The sequence below is a fragment of the Cibotium barometz genome, chromosome 37, assembly GCF_041138505.1.
Source record: "Cibotium barometz isolate CiBa-2024 chromosome 37, ASM4113850v1, whole genome shotgun sequence".
Lineage (NCBI taxonomy): Eukaryota > Viridiplantae > Streptophyta > Polypodiopsida > Cyatheales > Cibotiaceae > Cibotium > Cibotium barometz.
This window is the reverse complement of record NC_141082.1, coordinates 3601252-3620721: the sequence shown is the minus strand read 5'-3', so window position 1 is coordinate 3620721 and position 19470 is coordinate 3601252. Positions and strand designations below refer to the sequence as shown.

The 19470-nt window shown below is 44.1% G+C and overlaps 1 protein-coding gene across 1 annotated transcript in view; it reads right to left on the bottom strand.

The window, feature by feature from the left end:
• Nucleotides 1–19470, bottom strand: part of LOC147616852 (exocyst complex component SEC5C-like) — a 147860-nt gene that overhangs the window by 27799 nt on the left and 100591 nt on the right. The window contains exons 12-19 of the mRNA XM_086776492.1: nt 14741–14867; nt 12979–13189; nt 12742–12857; nt 12335–12569; nt 4899–5004; nt 4739–4816; nt 4607–4663; nt 4163–4312 (exon numbers count right to left, since the gene is read on the bottom strand). Of these exons, the coding sequence (XP_086632618.1) occupies nt 4163–4312; nt 4607–4663; nt 4739–4816; nt 4899–5004; nt 12335–12569; nt 12742–12857; nt 12979–13189; nt 14741–14867 (1080 nt within the window). The remainder of the gene's footprint in view (nt 1–4162; nt 4313–4606; nt 4664–4738; nt 4817–4898; nt 5005–12334; nt 12570–12741; nt 12858–12978; nt 13190–14740; nt 14868–19470) is intronic.

Here is a 19470-nt window from a genome sequence, read left to right as displayed (position 1 = left end):
TAGCCCAACTTATGGGCAAATTGAGTGGCCCAGCCATGCATGTGACTTGGGGGGCAGTTACTTGGCTCTCCGAGTCCGATCCGCAACTTTCTTATGAGGGCAGTGGTAGAGATTCTGTTTTTTTCATTCGTAGAGGTATTGCCCAGCATGGTTTATTGCAGGATGTTCCTCACTCTGATTATAGACCCCCTAGACAGAGGATTGACACCAGTTGGGAGATTATTGCCAGTATTACAGCATGGCAGATCTGGAGAGCTAGATGCACGGAGGCTATTGAGAGTGTCCAGATTTTTGGGTCTCAGTGCATTAGTACTATATGGGGTGATATCATCCACACTCTTATAGCTACTTGGGCTCGCATTCAGGGACCCTCTCGTTCTGCGCAGGCGAAGCGTGTGATATTTATGCGGGAATGGGACCATGGCATCTTCTTTTTCTCTAGTACCACAGGTCTTACATGGCATCATGATGCTCCTCAGTGGTTGAAATCATCTTACATATTGGGGTGATTCTATTCTCTTCCGGCTTATAGCTGTGATTGTTGTATGCTTTTCTCATACTTACTAGAAGTCTCTTTCTTTTTAAAAAAAACGCCAAAAGCAATCAGCAAAACACATGCTTAAAAATATAATAATATTTTAAGCCTTCAAAGGTTTATTAAACCTTACAAACTTTAAAAATCCTTTTTGTCCCTTTTCACACTTGGGCTGGCCACACTTATGAATTTCCTTTTCATATCCAATTGATGCATGTTCACACTATCCATCCCCTGCCTGTGCCCACCTGCTTGTTGTCCAGAGGGAAAAACACAGGATCGTAACAGAGAGGCCTCAGATTCTCATGCTCTCACAGATGATCCGCAGCAAACCCTCCGTCCCACATGACATTGTCCGGACGGAGTTTGCTGCACCTCCTATGCTAGTAGAGGCCCTCTTCCAGACGATCTGCTTCATACAGAGGATCAGAGATATGCCATCAGATCGACTCTCACATAGAGCTTTTGAGGTGTCCAGGCAACTCGCAAAGAGTGGAGATAGGAGATCATGGTATTCACAGATGATACAGTGGCTCACTCAGCATGGCCTCGACATGAATCACCTACCACCTTTCATGCACCACACATCCAGCTCTCTCATAGTGAGAGGAACAGTGTCCTTTGGTAGGATTTATGGCAACGATACACTCAAGAGACTTGGATTACACCCAGTTAGCCTCTACCACTGAAGATGCTCTACCAGAAAGATTATGCGTATCTCAGCGGATGGATTCATACAGAGACCTGGATACATGGATGTGTACATGCCTCACAGTGCCGGAGTGGCGATTGGCCAGCTCAGAGTGTCATCACACCAGCTTGAGATTGAGGTAGGTAGGGCAACACGGATCCCCACAGCAGAGAGGATATGCAGACTATGCCAGGAGGAGGTTGAGAGTGAGGAACATTATGTATGCAGATGCAGAGCATATAGTGTCATTAGAGAGAGATACACCACCATCTTAAGTGCACATCCCTCACTCCGCTAGATCATGGAGTCCGCAGACCAGCGTAGATTTGGCCAGTTCTTGTTAGAGACACAGCGCCACAGAGAGACTGATACGGACTCATACCACATGGAGAGGTGGGCGACAGCTCCAGCTCACTGATTTCTTCCAAAGATCTATCCCAATGCCTACCTTGACACAGGATGGGGTTACACTTCAGCGCGCTGCAGACCTCCGAGCCAGACGAAGACCGAGAGCACCAGGCTACCAGACTCCCAGACTACATGAGAGAGATCACAAAGATACGTGCTCGACATCAGCACCATATCCAGGAGCGGCTAGCTCACTTACACTCACACCCGGAGATCATGCTCCGAGGTATTTTTGCCTCGCCATCGCCTATGTATCACATATTGCACCCCCATTATGGCACTGATTGGAGCTAGACAGATCTGCATTGCATTCTTGTATACCCTACGCATATAGGTTGCATACTAAGCCTCTAGCAGTAGTGCTCCATCCATCACACCCCCCCACTAGCTCAATACTTTCATACTTTATTTCATGTTCATTTTGTTCTTTTTTTTTCTGGACATCCAGAAGACATTGACAATTGTACATTGATCTGTCTCATAGGTCGAGTTCGGCCTGTAGTAGATGTTAATACAGCTTTCTTTCTTTCTCTCTCTATGCGCCCCCCTACCCAATCATAGCAGACAGCCACTTGCTGCTCACGGAACCTGCACATGATGTTTTTTTCCCTGACATGTCTGGCTGCAAGTTGACAGCCCATGCACACCATGTCATAGACAACTTGCAACGCTTCCAAGAGAGGTGAAACCTAGGGTTACAACTTACAACCCAAAAGACAAGGGTTTCCTGGGACAATTCCGACCACACGCATGCATACAAATCTCCCCCTTCTCTCAGAACCCGCACAAACCCTTATCTTGCCAGTAAAACCAGAAAAAGCACCTACTTGTTGTGCAAATTCAAAACATAGATATGGTGATGACCGAGAGATGCTGGCTTAGGCAACCTCAATAAAAAAGCAACAATACACAAGCCTTGCTTTTTCTCACCTCCATCATTAGGCTTGCTCTGATACCACCTGTGAGATCCCTCTAGGATTGAACCTAGTACACATGCATAAACAAAATTAGAGAAACCAAATAAAAGGAGTGTAGGCAAGCTCACCACCCAACCATAGGTTTGCATCCGCAAACCTCCCCGAACGCAAACCTCCCCCGAGCCAGGAGCGAAGATTCCACTCCCACCGGCCAAGCCAATCAGCCCTAGCATCCTATACCACTAGAGCCTGTCCTAAGGGACCCTCGACAAGACCACCTATGATCCACTATGTCCATGCCAGGAGTAAGCCTCTTGGTCCAGGTCCAGACCACAAAATCGATAATAACCCAAGACTGACTTATATAGTACTTATTGCTGCTATAAATAACAGTCCAGTCATAAATAGCCAACAATCTTGGATTTATTAAATCTGAACCTTAGCCACCCGAATCTGGATGCTTTCCCTAATCCCAGGGCTCCCCTAATCCTATTGGATTAATCCCTAGCCCCAAGGGTTAGTGCTAGGTACATAACAATATGACATTCTCAATTTGTTAGGATTTTATTCAAGTTTTTAATGTATGGACATTATAAGCGACTTCAGGACATTTATTAGATGTGAACACTTTTATAAACTCAGCTATAGAGTGGCTCTAATACCAGCAGAAATAGGTTTCCAACAGATGGGCTGAATGTAATCCCAGACTACATCAAACCTGTAAATAGAACCATGCACTAGCAAGGACCAACCAACAAAGGGGGAGCTGGCAGCTCAACACCAAACCATAAATCCAAGTCCATAGATCTCCCTCCGAGCCTGAGGTTTGCCAAACAACGTGCAAAGTCCCCAACTACAACTGGTCCACAAATCCAAGTCTTATGCTAGACTAAGCATAGGCCTGCTTTAGGTCCCGGTCTCCCAAGGAATCCTCTCGTCAGAACCCCACAAATGGGCTATTAAGTCAGATTTATAGACCCACTACTGATGTGCCTAACTTACAGGAACTTCACACTAGTTATAACACTTTCGACCACTCATAATAAATAGTCCCTTGCTTGGACACATTGCCGACACCTATTATGACCTGGGGTCATAACATGATCTGCTTCCAAGCAAATGTTTATTTTTCAAAAAAGACAGAACCATCTTTTTTCCAGTTTGCAGAGGGGTTGGGAGTTTTTTGGGGGAAGAGGAGAGAGGGGGGAGGTTATGACTATTACCAGAAGCTATATATATCTTGATCTCTTTGCAACTTGTGCATGCATTGCAGATTTCAACAAAAGTGCATCATAGTATTAATTCTAAAGAAGCCTATTGTCATCCTGCATCTTGATGGGCTGCCTGCCATGAAAGCAGTGAGCAATGAGCAGAAAGCGAGAAGAGAAGAGAACATATTTAAAAAGCAGAAAAGTAAAAAGGGAGATGGATCCAAACCCAAGAAGAAATGTGAAGCCTAATTTATGGACAACAATTTTATCCTGTGACCTAACTGACTCGTATAATAAACAGACATTGCAGGTAACACAGATTACCAATTAAAAACAAAGATCTTGAGACCAACAATGTTAAAAATAAAAATAATCAGTTTCACAAATAGATTACAATTACCTCTAGTGCAAGTTGGCTGAAGCCATTTAGATCAACAACCCTTAATGCTTTGAGCTTGTTTTGGTTGAACACATTTGATAAAGCATCCATCAATCCCTCAATCAGGATTGCTATGGCCTTGTCCAGGTATGGTTTTGCTCCAGTGTATAACTGTAAGCTCGAAATTGCAGAGAAAAAGGTAAAGCAATAAGAAAAGTTTTTGGCACATTTCACCAGATCATCTTCATGACTAACAACCAAGAATTTCCAAAAAGGCAGAAAAAGAAGCTTAGGAGAAAAATTTTCCATAAAGAGACAAACATTGTTCCAGATCATCTTCATGACCAACAACCAAGAATTTCCTAAAAGGCAGCGAAAGAAGCTTAGGAGCAAAATTTTTCATAAAGAGACAACTGTTGCTCCATCGCATGTTTATTATTTGCAAATTGCTAACAGACTGCATACCTCCGCATGCACAGCAATGAGAGGATGCAACAACTCAACAGCAGCATCACGAATTCCCTGAAAACAGAATTTATGTCTCAAAGACACTGTATACATGATTTACACACAATGATCAGCCAAAATAATAATAACCTTCACAGGTGGAGCAGCCCCCCATTGAAGCCCATCCTCAAGAAAATAGGCAGCTGCTGCAGTTCCTATTATAGTTGCCTGCAGAAAAAGATAAATTTTGATGAGGTACTTCCTGGAATGGACACTGCCTTGTGTCAAGGTGAAGCAATAGAAAGCCAACCTTGGTACGCGTGTATTGCCCTAAAATGCTTTCCTCTGATCCAGAAAAAGCCTCTGTTAATTTATCTGTCATATTGGAGCCAGTGTTTTCAAAGGCCCTCCCTTTCCTGAGCAGACAAACACCTGGAAATTAATGCCTCCATATTTTTTTAATTATCCTTAATAAAACTCAAGGCTGCAAAATATAAAAGCAGGCCCAAGACTTCTAATAAGCATAATACATGGCAGTGCTTCCATTTCACACACAACCATTTGCTTTAGCACATCATCCATCACTCACACAAATTAATAGTGGTTGCAGTTTGAAAAGACCAACGATTTGCCAGTGCATAAAGTTACCAAAGCTTCAAGCATTTCATCCATGACGAGGCAAGAACAAAGATAAAGAAGTCATGTAGCTCTAGTCACAGGTAAGATGTGTGGTGTTGCCTTATCATGCGCAAACTCACTTATAAGTTGTCAAGCCGTACTTTAATGACCCGACCTACAAAATGGAAAAGTGAACTATAACTTTAACAAGTATAAACAAATAGTTTAGAGTCACACCTACCACCTGTCTACAGATTCACGCACACGGTTCATGGGAGGCGTCCCCCGTCCGTAAACTAGACACAAAGATCTTGCAGGCATTAAACATTCCACATGAAAACAGTTCGAGACATGCAAGTATGCAACGAAAATCCCCCATATCCAACCTACTGGCCTTTGGTGTAGACGTAAGTCCCCTACCATCAGATGCCACTCCACATGACCCTTGGCATAGGCATAAGTCCCTGAGAGATTAGAGAAAATTGGGGGTAATTGGATAATATTGGGAAAAATTGGGGGATTGGGAAAATTCAAGGAATTTTGGGGAGGGGGGTGTAGGGGAAGAATTTTGGGAAAAACTAGGGGAATTTGATTGGAATTGGATGATAATGAAAAAATAGGGGAATATAAAAATGGAGAAAATTGGAGGAATTCAGGAGACAAATTGAAATTGAAAGAAAAAATTAAGAGATAATATAGTGATGCATAAAGGAAGAGAGAGGGGGGGGGGAGAGAGAGAGAGAGAGAGAGAGAGAGAGAGAGAGAGAGAGAGAGAAGAAAGAAAAGAAAAGAAAGGAAAACTATATTAACGTCCTTTAGAGGCCACATCTGACCTATAGGACTAATCAGATACATCCATGTGATTACATTCCACTTCGGGGGCAACAAAATGAAAATAGAGATAAAACTAAAAATAGTTCAAATTCCCTACATGACCGTAGGGGAATCCTAGATAACATGAAGGATTTCTCTAGCAGCTACTCTTCATTACTACCATGTTTGGTTGTCCTGAAATCTGCAATAACAGCTCTACCTCTACCCTAGACTGCCCATTTTCCTTGTTTCCTTGCTTCGTATACTTTATTGAGTTCTTCTTTCCTCTTTTTTAGTTGTGTGGCTGTGAGTTCATCCGCCATCCACACCTTCGTTCCCTTAAGTGACCTTGTTTGCTTCATGACTTTAATTTTTTCTTTCATATCTGCGTACCTCAAAACCACATGTTTTCCTTTGATTGCCACCGAGGGATCTCCAATGTCGATGAAAGGGATAGCTCTGCACAGCTTTCTTTGTAGAATCTCGCATTCCGGGACATAAGTATCATTCGCAATCTCCTCGTCCTCGAATACCTCCACCTGTTCCCAACCCTCTGACAAACCACCCACCCTAATTTCTTTTGCAATCCATTGCTGCTCGTTCTCTTCATTAATCTGTGATATTACTTCTTTAATGAGAATTTGAGAGAGAGAGAGAGAGAGAGAAGGCGCGCAGAGAGAGAGGGCGGGTGGGGATACGGGGGTGCAGAGAGAAGCGAAAAAGGGGGGCGGCACCAGCAGCAGCGAAGAGAGGGAGAGAGAGAGAGAGAGAGAAGGCGCGCAGAGAGAGGGCGGGTGGGGATACGGGGGCGTAGAGAGAGAGAGAGAGAGAGAGAGAGAGAGAGAGAGAGAGATGCTATTAACGTCTACGAAAGACTCGAATGGTATATGAGACCTAAGAGAAGATACAAGTGATTCATGAGTAAATGTGATGTCAAGACAGCCTGAAAAAAGAAAAACTAGCTGCCGAAAGAAAAATAAACGGCCAAACGTACTACATAGGCCCTGAAGTCCAATATAGTGGGCAGCAAAAGAGCTTCACATATCCAAACTCAAAATGGGTCATCCTCCTTAGGAACCAATCGAAGGGCCTCCCTCTATTGCTCAAGCAAGTCCCGGAACTGGAGCTATTGAGTAGCAGGCCTTGGCCTCCGGGACCCAGGGTCGTCTGGCTCTCTAGACTCTAGAGGACATTTGCTCTCTCTCCAAGGAATCCCCGAGTGCGTGGGGTGCCCACTCGGTCGTCTGGCTCTCTGACTCTAGAGGACATTTGCTATCTCTCCAAGGAATCCCCGAGTGCGTGGGGTGCCCACTCGGTGGGGACACCTAGCCTTGTCCGCTATCATGGTCAATCTCTCTCGACAGATCTCATGTCGATTGAGAGTCAGCCAAGGCTCGTTGGTAAGGGCCAAAAAAGTCAGTGATAGATGTTTGTCCTGTATCCTTCTTCTTGGGCTATTGCCTCACTATTCTGTCGCTGTGGAGCCGAAAGAAAGGAAAGAGAGAAAGATATATTAAGTGTCTACTAAAGACCCAATGGGCCTATGAGACCAAAGTGATACAATTCTCATTGTGGAATGGAAAATAAAATAGAAACAAAACAAAGCTATCTCACTGCGGGTGATAAAAAACCATCCACAGAATCTCATCACGGAATACCACAATATCAGCCCCCAATAGTTGGTAATACCACTCTCCAAAATATCAAGCATGGGGCTAATGAGTACGACCAAGAGGTCTCCCTCATCTACGTCACGTGGAAAGGTAGCTCGATAGCAGTGGAGCATGTCCTGGATCTAGAGCTCATGAGGGGATCGTGGCCGATGTCCACAAGGGTGGGGGCATCAGGCACGCTAGAATGCAGAGGTGGGTCCCGAGCAACCCGAGGTGGGTCCATGGGATCCACTGTATGGGTGTCCTCCACCTCTTGGGTCTAGAAGAAGTTGGCGATGGATGGTAGGGTGGCTGGCAAGGGAGAGGTCAGGTTGGCTGGGGCCAAAGCTCTCTCGAGAAAATGTCCCTCTGTCTACAGAGCTCAAGCAGGAAGAGCCCTAGGCAACACTGGTCTGAGAAGTCGATGATCCTGGAGAGTGGACCAAATCCCTCACCGAACAGCCAATGAAACCTCCCACGGATCTCATAGTATACTCATCACCGACATATGTGAAGGGACGGGAGGTATTGAAGACCATTACCTTGCTTTTACCAAGGTTAACAAAGAGGTCCTACTGAGTGCAAAAGTCCTCTAAGGCATCCAACTGTCTCTGAAGCCCCTCGGCTGAATCTGAAAGGAAGACGATGTCATCTGCATAAAGTAGTAGGGGGGATCAATATGCCTACCAATGTGGGACCAGCCCCACCTAATCCATCAATGAAGCTCGAGATGTCATCAATGTAGAGGCCAAAAAGCATGGGGGATAGAGGGCAGCCCTGTTTCACCCCAATAGTGTTGGAAATCTCCTGCAATGTACATCTTGCGGCTCTCACTCATCTAGTGACGGACTCATAGAGGGCGATGATGCTCCAAACCATGTCAGATGGGACTCCTATCTTCTGTAGAGACGATGTAGGAGGGGGGCTTGGGGTACAGTATCCATGGTTGTTTCTCGTACCGGTACGAACCTATTTGTACCGTACGGTTCATACGGTATGGTTCCGTACGATATCGTACGGTTTCGTACAGTACGGGTTTTTTTTTAAAAAAAATTAATCCCCCCCACCCCTTTCTTTTCTTCCCACCTTGAGAAAAAAATTCCAAATGCTCAAAAATAAAAAAAGAAATCCTACTCAACAAAGATCCCAAATGCCCCTAATACTTCGCAATTTTCGTGTCCACTCAGTATTCCATATGGGGTTGCTGATAGACCTATAAAATCTGGCCAAGTAGATTGGTAGTGTACATTTGATTGGTTGGACGAGAGAATCTTGCTACATCACTTGGAGATCCCTGGTATAGGTAGGCTAGACAATCAGATCCTCAAGTTATGTACAAGGGAGAAGATTTAGATAGGGCCATTTTGATCTACAGAGGAGTCCCTAAACCTATTACCCTAGATGCAATGCCCGTAACTGTGCAAAGACAATCCCTTAGTCATAAACACTACACTAGGAGACCTTTGGTATCGCATTACCCATGCAGGCTCTTTTTTGGAAACAATTGGGAGATCCAACCGGGAGAGACACATCTCCATGTTCTGGTTCCTCAAGCACTGTGGACTCCTCCTCCCCCCTCAACCTTCCCTCACATTCAAGCTTGAAGCTCCATAGTTTGTAAATGTTTTAAAAAAACCATATTTTATCATACGATATCATATCGTACCAAAAATTCCCGTACGCTATCGTATTTTCGTACCATGACAACTAACTATGACAGTATGAGAAGCTTTGTGAAAATCCATAAAGCACCAACAAATCCTTTGATGTCGTGCTCTACCCTCCTTGATGATGGCACGGAAGGTAGAGTAGCTCTTCCGAAAGCCTGCCTGTCGTCCTCCCGAGGCTCTGCATCCATGTCTCTCTACAAATGAACTGAGCTCTGCCTCTAGCACCGATCCATAGAGTTTGGCCAATGTGTGGCCAATCATGATCATCCTGTAGTTATTAGGATCACGTGGATCTCCAGCTTTGAGGATTGGGGTGATGGTGTTAGCAGACCAAGAGGGTGGAAATCCTTCACTAAATGCTCTATTGAACACGTAGGCAAGTAGGGGCACCAAGGTATCATCAACATGTGAGATGTACTCGGCAATGAGTCCCTCGTGATCGTGGGCTCGCCCATTGCGTAGTCTACAAATGGCCTTCAGCACAAAGCTCTTTGTGAAGAAGGTGGAGGTGGTGGGGCGGGGATTTGGTGGTGGGGGTAAAGGTGGTTGATGGGGGATATGATAGCGTGCCATGTGTCCGAACAGGTGATAGGTGTGGAGGGGCGATGTTCTCGGAGTTTCCTCGAGGCCTCTTTGCAATTCGGCCCTACGAAGAGTCGGTACAACTTAACCTCTTTCCGAGCGTAGAACTCCCGTTTCTTGCGTTGGGCGAGGCATTGAGAAATCCGTTGCGCTTGGCGCTTTGTGATTTGCAATCCATACCTCATGCTTAAGACAGGAGCATGTGGCTTGGCATTCATCATCATGCCAACAGCTATGGGGCATGGAACAGCCACCGTGTGCTGATGAAAGAAGTGGTAGTGGATGTGTGGAGTATGACGTCAAGGCAGGTAGGGGGACAGTAGGTTCCACATCCTAGTGCTGGCGGTAGATGTGTTGTCTTACTAAACAAAGGCCGGTAGGGGGGACAGTAGGTTCCACATCCGAGAGTTGGTGCTAGATGTGGTGTTTTAGTAAACAGGGTCAAGCTCGTGATCAAAATGGACCTGGGCGTAATGTGAGATAGGGGGTGGTGGCGGAGAGATAGCTGGCGTGCAGGTAAGAGTGAAAGAGAGGTAGGCATCGGGATGGAGAAGTTGGGGAGAAGGTGTGCCAAATCTGGAGATCCAGTCCATGGTGTTGGTACCTCCTGAGTGAGGAAAGGAGGTGAGGGCGTCGGAGGAGGACCATAGGGACATACCTTTATAGATAACAAGACCATGTGCAGGTCCCAGCTCTAAGAAATGTCTCCAATACACCGTGATCTCCTCATGGTCCTGTGACGATCTCTGCAGCCGCGTGCCAGTGATGCCCAGCTCCTGCAGTCTGATAGGATCGTCCAGATCGAGTAGTGGGACCTGCTGACTCCCCATCCCGGCATTGAAGTCTCCGAGCAGGAGGAGTTTTTTGTAGTTGCGAGAACTCCATAATATCCCCATATAATGTAAATTAAGGTGATACGCCATGCTGTGCTGCATAAGGGGAGTGGCTCAGTGCAAAACACAGCAATGACGATGACTCTATCTCTCACAGCTAAGCTGTAGCCACACCCAAAGATATTGTGCATCCTCGTCCTTCCGGACGATGCTGAGAATCTATCACAGATCGGATCTAAAAGGGACAACTACCCCTCCTAAGCCACATACTCCTGATGTGCTGGTTTCACCTCGGAAAGCTGACTCCCACTCATACCCCCTCTCACGGCTCTAATGAGTCTCTGTATAGAAAATGACATCCCTGCCTGTGAGGATCTTGCTAAAACCTCGTGGATTCAACCACAGGGTGCCATTGCAGTTCCATACTGTTAACCTCAGGTGTTAATATAGACCCCGCACTACACATGCCTACAAGCTAGAGGAAAGCAGCATGGGCAGCACGCACGGAACAACAGGTACAGATTCCAAGAAAAACAAGTGCCCATGAACTATTTTGGAATCAGGATTAAGGGATTTTTTAAATAAAAAGGCATATGCAATACCCGTATGTGTACAGAACGTACCGTACAATCCGTACAAGTATATGTTCTATACACAAACCCTGATTTCAGCCAACAAGAGATCAACAACAAATTAGCTTAATCAAGGGAGCCCCTAAATTATCAAGGGACTGCTGTCTTATTTTCCAGCCAGATTTCCATCAACAAGAGATCAACAACAAATTAGCTTAATCAAGGGAGCCCCTAAATTATCAAGGGACGGTGTCCATTCTTTATACATGACTCTTTCCTATGAGCCCGATTTGAATTTCCTCAACTTGTGGCTTCTCACATGCTAGGTCACATTCCCTTGCCCAACTTTTTCCATGTGGCCATTTACTTCTCTAACGTGTACCCTTTTACAGCTTAAATCCTTCAACTAATGCTTTTGGGCATTCCCTTGGGCCTTTCTACCTCACATTGGCCACATCAAGCATTGGTTAAGCCCTCTAGACTCACAATATATGCACCACATCCTTCACAAGGAAAACCCTGTCAATACAAAACATGTAACAATTGCACTCAATGGGCTATGGTAGCCTAAAGCTTGACCAAGTTGAATTTGTAAAAGCCATTAAGACTTTGCTACATAGTGTATGTTCATCTGACATAAGGACTACTTCTTTTCACTGTTCGCAATAATTTGGCTGTATCACAATTGTTCCCAGACCATTACAAGTATGCGTGATGTCATTTGTATTAGGTTGGGTTACTTTTTGTTTGCAGACAAGACCACAGTATTTATAGGCCATTCTTTATGATGAAGGAAAACTACAATTTTGCACCACATGTCACCACTGGGCCAGACGGGCTGAGAAATCTCTAGAGAAGAATACAAGCCATAACTGTTTCATCCACTTACATTTGGTGAAGTTGGTGTTTATAAATATTCCCCATAATATTTGAAAGCCAAGAACATGATGTTAAACTGTGCAAGAAAAAGAACACATCCGGGTATGTTTGAGGGATAAAAGATTACCCAAGCGGAAACCAAATATGTTGGTACTTCTGCAACAAATCAGGAAGGAGTGATGTTTTGCAATAACCAACATTGCTTAAGACCATCAGCAGCTTCTGATGAGGATTTGCAACTTCAACACCTGCTTGAAGGCCAGTAAAATGGTCATCCATTGTAGCATCCACATTATCAAGCGTTTCACTCTCTAAAGCCTGGGAGTGTTGTGAAAGGTTTAAGGCAACCTTATCCAATATTTCTGCACACAATATTCCATAAGAAGAAAACTTTAAAGATACACATGAAACAAAACCCTGATAACATCTGCACAACTCTGAATAATTGAGCCATCCCAATCTCCTTTCACTCTTAATTTCTAGAGGAAACATGAAGGTGAAGGACTGAAAATAAATACTCGATGGCACACCCACCCCTTAAAGAAAAAAAACAACCGAAGATCGTTGATTTGACAGAATCTTGCATCTGGTGAACTTGGGTGCTCAAATCATGAACCTCAGAGGTCTCCAACTTGAGCCTTTCGAGCATTCTGATGATTGACGTTCAAAAACATTTCTAGCATGTTCAGAGGTGAAACTTCTAAAAACATCATTTGTGATGTGCTACAAAATAAAACTTAACAAAAATCATCAACAAACGTGGGTTTTTACTCTTTGATCTGATCCATTGTCGACATCAACATATCTTGAAAACGCAGAGGAAGCGCCGAAATTGCAAATTGTGAGCGACCACGTTCAATAGTAGAAACTGGTATCCAGTCTTCTTCACTTCCTATCTTCAAGGTTGTAGCTTGGATGAAGGAGCAAAGCCTCAGTATGAAGTGCTGTGTAACTTGTACTTTCAGAACACAAAGCACTTGCACTGTCACAGAACAGGATGCTGTTGGCATATGGCATGCATAGCATGCTCTAAACAATAAAATACTGACTTTCAAAACCTTAATCTAACAGCATGTTTTCCATAGCTTGATACCTTGACCTTCAAAGGCAATGCAAAAAGATATTGGAATGCCAGAATACATACTTACTCGCCTAGCATCTTGACAATACGTACTTTTTTCAAAGAAAAGAACCTACTATTAGTCAAAAGAGAATGTCCACATGATGAAATTGGCAATACACTTTTGACGAAAGCATAACACATAAGACATCTTGACATTGAAAGACCTTACCCATTTTTCTACAGCCCCTTAGGAAACAAGTTCATGGAGTTTATAAATGATTTTTGAAGGCCAAAAAAGGTGAATAACATGTTATGCCAACGCCACGATGAAATCATTTGTCATTGGCTATACACCCTTGTTACCTAATTGTAGAAACACACACAGTATGAACGCTAATATTACTTCACGATTACTGCACTCATTCTCCTACACACCATAATTGCCATGTAATTTATCTATTTTGTAGTCTTCAATTTTACAAAGCACCCAGTGACCAGCATCCAAACCTTAGCCCTATATTTGGAATTTTCTTTTTTAAAGCTTGTTCAAGGTGACTTGGCCCTCCATCACTCTGAAATAGCCATTATCATGTATCCCTTTGCAGAATTTCAAACGCCAAGATGAGGGACATTTTCAACATGAAATTCTTTTATCTAGAGACATGCTCGTAAGAGTCCCTTTACTCTATACTAAAGTGCATACTCCACTAGAAATGCATCCTCTAACAAAGTCAAGACTTCACTAGAAGTATCCTTGAATAAGGTTTGTACTTCATTAGAAAAAACTCCCCCAAAATTACTTCACTTACAAACAACCTATACATAAAGTACTTCACTTAAATTCTTTATCTATTTTGTAGTCTTCAATTTCCTTATTGTCCAAATCTCAAATGAGCATGTAGGAGGACGTCTCCACTCAAACTAACCCAAGTGACAAGGAAATCGATGCCTTTCCTCACAACCAAAAGCACTTCAAATTTCAATTCATTCACAAGCATACATAGGTTTCGACCAGAAGCCTTATGCCTACTATGGTTAGTGGGGCTATCAAGGGGGAGTGCATTGTTGTAGAGCAATGTTAGACAGGATAGAGAACTAATTTAGGGACATTAATCTTTACACATTTAAGCTGTGCTTTTGAGATTGCGGTTTCTCTTGCACCAATGTGACTGCAGTCTGCAACCAAGCTTTCCAGCCCCCTCAGCATCTCTATGGTTCTACAGATGGTGAAAATCAACTTCCATTTGCATGGGTGTTGTGTGGATGGACAATGAATAATTGAGGACAATCTGGACCTAACCATCATGAATTGTGGAAGAGAGTAATAAGAAAAAACACACAAATATTCATGATGGCTAATTTAAAACAAAAAACCATAGTGATCACCAATTTTATTGTTGAACAAATAAACCATTACCAACCTAACAAGAGTCACAAGCATGAAGCTTACATCATAAAAAAAGAGCATACCTGCACTAGGAGGAGCCGCATCTTTATTTTCCAGTGCCAAGCATGCCTTGGAAATCTCTTCCACAGCTTTTTGCATGTAGGGTCCCAAGACATTTGACTCTGCTAATGCTAGGAATGCATTCAGGACCTATTTTCAATAAGACAATCACTTCTTCAAAGTTGGAATTTCAACATTACTGTGAGCCAATTTGACTGTGTCTCACCACAATACACCAAATACACAAGCTAAAAATCACACATTTAGATTCTGTGTCTCAAATATATATATACACACAGTTTAAAGAAATTGGTGCAGACATTTGACTCTGCTAATGCTAGGAATGCATTCAGGACCTATTTTCAATACGACAATCACTTCTTCAAAGTTGGAATTTTAACATTACTGTGAGCCAATTTGACTGTGTCTCACCACAATACACCAAATACACAAGCTAAAAATCACAAATTTAGATTCTCTGTCTCAATTATATATATACACACAGTTTAAAGAAATTGGTGCTCAGATACGAACCCAGTAGGCATGCTCTTCACAATACCTTGCCTTCTCTACCTCTCTCCAAATCTTACCTGCTCAACACCGTTATTTCCCTAAGGGTGTAACTGGGGATTAGGAGAAATGTATGAAGGGACAGAGCACTATATAATTGAATCTAGTGGAATATATTCAGTTGAAAGACGTCCTGTGTGAGGCCTAGGACCTCCATCTAGTCTGGAGGTGGGTTAATGGATTGCCAGCAGCATCGTGGGATGGACATCGTGGTGATCTCACTGTAAAGTGCTCTAAAGATCTGAAGCCGTTCGCCGAGGTTCGAATATTTGATCTCCTCCATGCGCTCAAAGGTGGTTCCGAGTAACAAATCTATGGTTTAGCCACGACTATGAGTTTTGTGGGCCGAGGGTATTCTTTGACTAGATCTGCCCACCGCTTGCAGGTGTGGTTTGCAAGTTCGGCCATGAGGGGCATGCAGTTGGTATCAGAACCTAAAGTTGCAGGAATCAACCACAATTCCACGTGATCCAAGGTCTCACTTTATTTGATTTCCTGCAATTCCCTTCTTGCAATGAAGGTCTTTTGAGCAAGCTTCCGTAGGTGTGAATGTCACGATTGTGACGTGTTTATGTATCAGATTCTCTCTTCATTGCTGATTACTGTTGCAGATGCAAAGAGTAACCAGCCAAAGGGAACCCCTACCCTCGACTGGTTGCGACTACAGATTCTCTCTTCATTGCTGATTACTGTTGCAGATGCAAAGAGTAACCAGCCAAAGGGAACCCCTACCCTCGACTGGTTGCGACTCTTCGTCAAAGGATGTACCTCTTCATCGAATAGCCACATCTCTTCGACGAATGGTTGTATCCCTTAATGAATGGTTGTGCCTCTACATCGACTAGACACATCCCTTAGCCTAAAAGTTGTACCCTTTCGTCTAAGGTCATGTCCTTTCGTCAAAGAACATGCCTCTTCAAATGTGTCTCTTCATCTCCTATATAAGAGACCTATTGTACTCAGTTTAATAAGAACAAGTCAATTCAATCTTCTCTTAAGTGTTCTCCTGAAGGTTCTTGTTCTAAGTTAATTACTTAAGTAGTAATTAGTACACAATATGCAGGATTAACAACATAATCCTCACAGTGGTATCAGAGCAAATTTTTTTCCTACCCGTGGGTTGTGACGCCCTCACCCTCTCCGCGGTACTCCCTCATCCACCTCTCCTCTCCTCTCGGTGTTGTATGGAAGAAGCAGAGCGATGGTGGACTTGGCGTGAATCCTTGCTCGTAGTAATGTAAACAAGCACACAAGGTCTCGCACCCATACACACGTATTGTGTGTATAGCAGAGAGGGACCCCCTGCTGTATTTCCGGAATACCCTCCCTCCCTGCTGACCGGTGGTGTTCGGCATTTGCAACATGGCAGGAACTGCCCCTTTCGCTGCTGAATATGGAGCCCCCCCTCTCTTCGCCTTGGTTGCTGCCAACGTGCGCTCTTGTTTGCTGAGAGTGGCTGCCGGTTGTGAGCCTCCTTAATACATGCAGCGACTGCTGGTGGCACACTGTTCGCAGAGGCGCACCCTCCAGTCGGCGACGTGATCCAACCTTCGAAGCGGCGCATCCTTCCAGTCGGCGAAGCGTCAACCTTCAAAAAAAAAAAACAATACACAACATTAATACGTGCATTGCCACGTGGATCTTTAAAAAAAAATAAAAACCCAAACAAACCCAACACGCGTGCGTAACCTGCTGGACGTCCGTTTGGGATTTGTTGGTGTGAACAGCCACCGCGGGCGACTCGGAACCCCCCCCCCCCCCCCCCCGCGCGGCTGTCAGGATGCCGCCCTCTTCATGTACGCCCCTCTTGTCTCCGGCAATGGCTTACCTTTCACACTTCTCCGGCTACCTTGTCTATTTCCAAGGTTTCTTTGGTGCATATGCTCGTGGTAGCACATGTTCCATTGAATGGTTCTTACTAGCGCAATCAAAATGAAGGCATTTCAACTACTCTTGAAGCCTTCTCTGGCTACCATTTCGTCACACTTGATCCATGGTGAGCCAAAGCCTCCTCAAGCTCCCGGCAAGCAACTTCTCGGCGTACAACACCCACAACAAGTTTCTTGTCCTCAGCACAGTTCTGTAGAGACCACCAAACATGAAATACCTTCGTTCGAGCCTCTGCATGCTCATCGCAAACATTCTCAGCATTACAACAGTTATGAGAAAGATCCATCTTTGAATCACTATCAGCAGAAGCCAAAGCAGCAATATGAAGCTTTCAGAAGATCTCTCCTTGAAGAGTCATCAATCTCTTCGAAGTGGGCTCACATAGTGGCACATATTTCCGACCCTAGTCGAGTACTCGGTCGTGAATGCCGCAACGCTGGACAAGTTCCCCCTTGCGAGCCTTGCCATGCTCCTCCTACTGTGGAAGCCTTAATACCCGCTGATAAAGCTCAAGATTCAAGAGGTTTTGGTTCATGTGTGGCATCCCAAATGCACACTTCTTCTTTGGCTGTGGTCCAGGCAAAAACAAAAGCCTTGTCACCGCCCCTGCAGAATGAAGTCTTTGTCTTTTACACAATAACCCATGCAACTAGTTGCAATGGTGAATGAAGGTTCTTCAAGTCTGAAGGCTCCAGTTCCTACCTTGAATGGTACAAAGGATAATTCTCATATAAACTCTTGCAGTATGACTTCAGTCACTGCACATGACTCTTTGGACAATACTTGTCCTAGTCTCGATGCACTATCTTTGCAGATGGAAAAGCCTTTAAACAATACCTCTTCTTCATCTACGACAACCCTTGAAGACATCCGTGTTCCAGACAAGCCAATGGAATCCCTTTCAGATTTCCAAATGATGGTCACTAACCAAATACAAAGTTTGGTGACACAATCCTTGATATTGGAGATTCAAGACAGTTTGCTTATGGTTTCTCTAAGGCAAATGAAGATTCAGTCTTTTCTTGGACAAAGCTCGAAGTTACCAATGATGTTAACAAAAGTTCTACTCAAGTTACAGATATGATTCTCATGCTTTTGGTAACGATGAGACAAGTTGCAGATGCAGTTAATATTCAGTTTGGTATATGCAAGATTGTTATGGTCAACAATAATGCCATGACGTGGGATCTAGTAGCTAGAGCTTTGGATGCAGAAGCAATTCAATCATTTCCCTTCTTCCAGAGTCTCAACAACTACCCCTGGGTTTTATTTTAAATGGGAGGGAATGTCACGATTGTGACGTGTTTATGTATCAGATTCTCTCTTCATTGCTGATTACTGTTGCAGATGCAAAGAGTAACCAGCCAAAGGGAACCCCCTACCCTCGACTGGTTGCGACTACAGATTCTCTCTTCATTGCTGATTACTGTTTGCAGATGCAAAGAGTAACCAGCCAAAGGGAACCCCTACCCTCGACTGGTTGCAACTCTTCGTCAAAGGATGTACCTCTTCATCAAATAGCCACATCTCTTCGACGAATGGTTGTATCCGTTAATGAATGGTTGTGCCTCTACATCGACTAGACACATCCCTTAGCCTAAAAGTTGTACCCTTTCGTCTAAGGTCATGTCCTTTCGTCAAAGGACATGTTCCCGTTTGTGTCTATGGAAGATCAAATACAAAATCCATGGCAATGCTCTCCCAAGGTCTATCCGGAATAGGTAAAGGCTGTAACAACCCTGGTGTCTTCTGACGCTCAAACTTTACCTTCTGACATACGATGCATTGCCTCACAAAGGCATCAACATCTCTTCTCAAGGTTGGCCAATAAAAGAAAGTCTCCACTGCTTTGACCGTGGCGTCAATACCTCTATAACCTGCATACGGTGGAGCATGACTTTCAATCATAACCTTGAGTCGCAATGGCCTGGTAACACACAGTCTGCCATGCATCAATAAAAACCCATCTTTGAGAGTATAGTGCTCATGCCGCTGACCCTCAGACATCTGATCATACAACCGTTCAAAGTCCTCATCATGGGCATACTGCTCTTTCATTTCATCAAGCTCATGATGATAAGCAAGTGAAACTGCAGAGACCTGTGGCTTGCGTGACAAAGCATCTGCCACTACATTCTTTTTGCCTTCCACATGCACAATCTGGAAGTGAAACATTGACAAAAAGTTTGCCCATCGCATATGCTTCTCTGAAAGCTTAGTCTGCGTGAGGAAATAACGCAAGGTCTGATGATCTGTCTGTACAGTGAAATCAGCCCCAAGCAAGTAGTGTTTC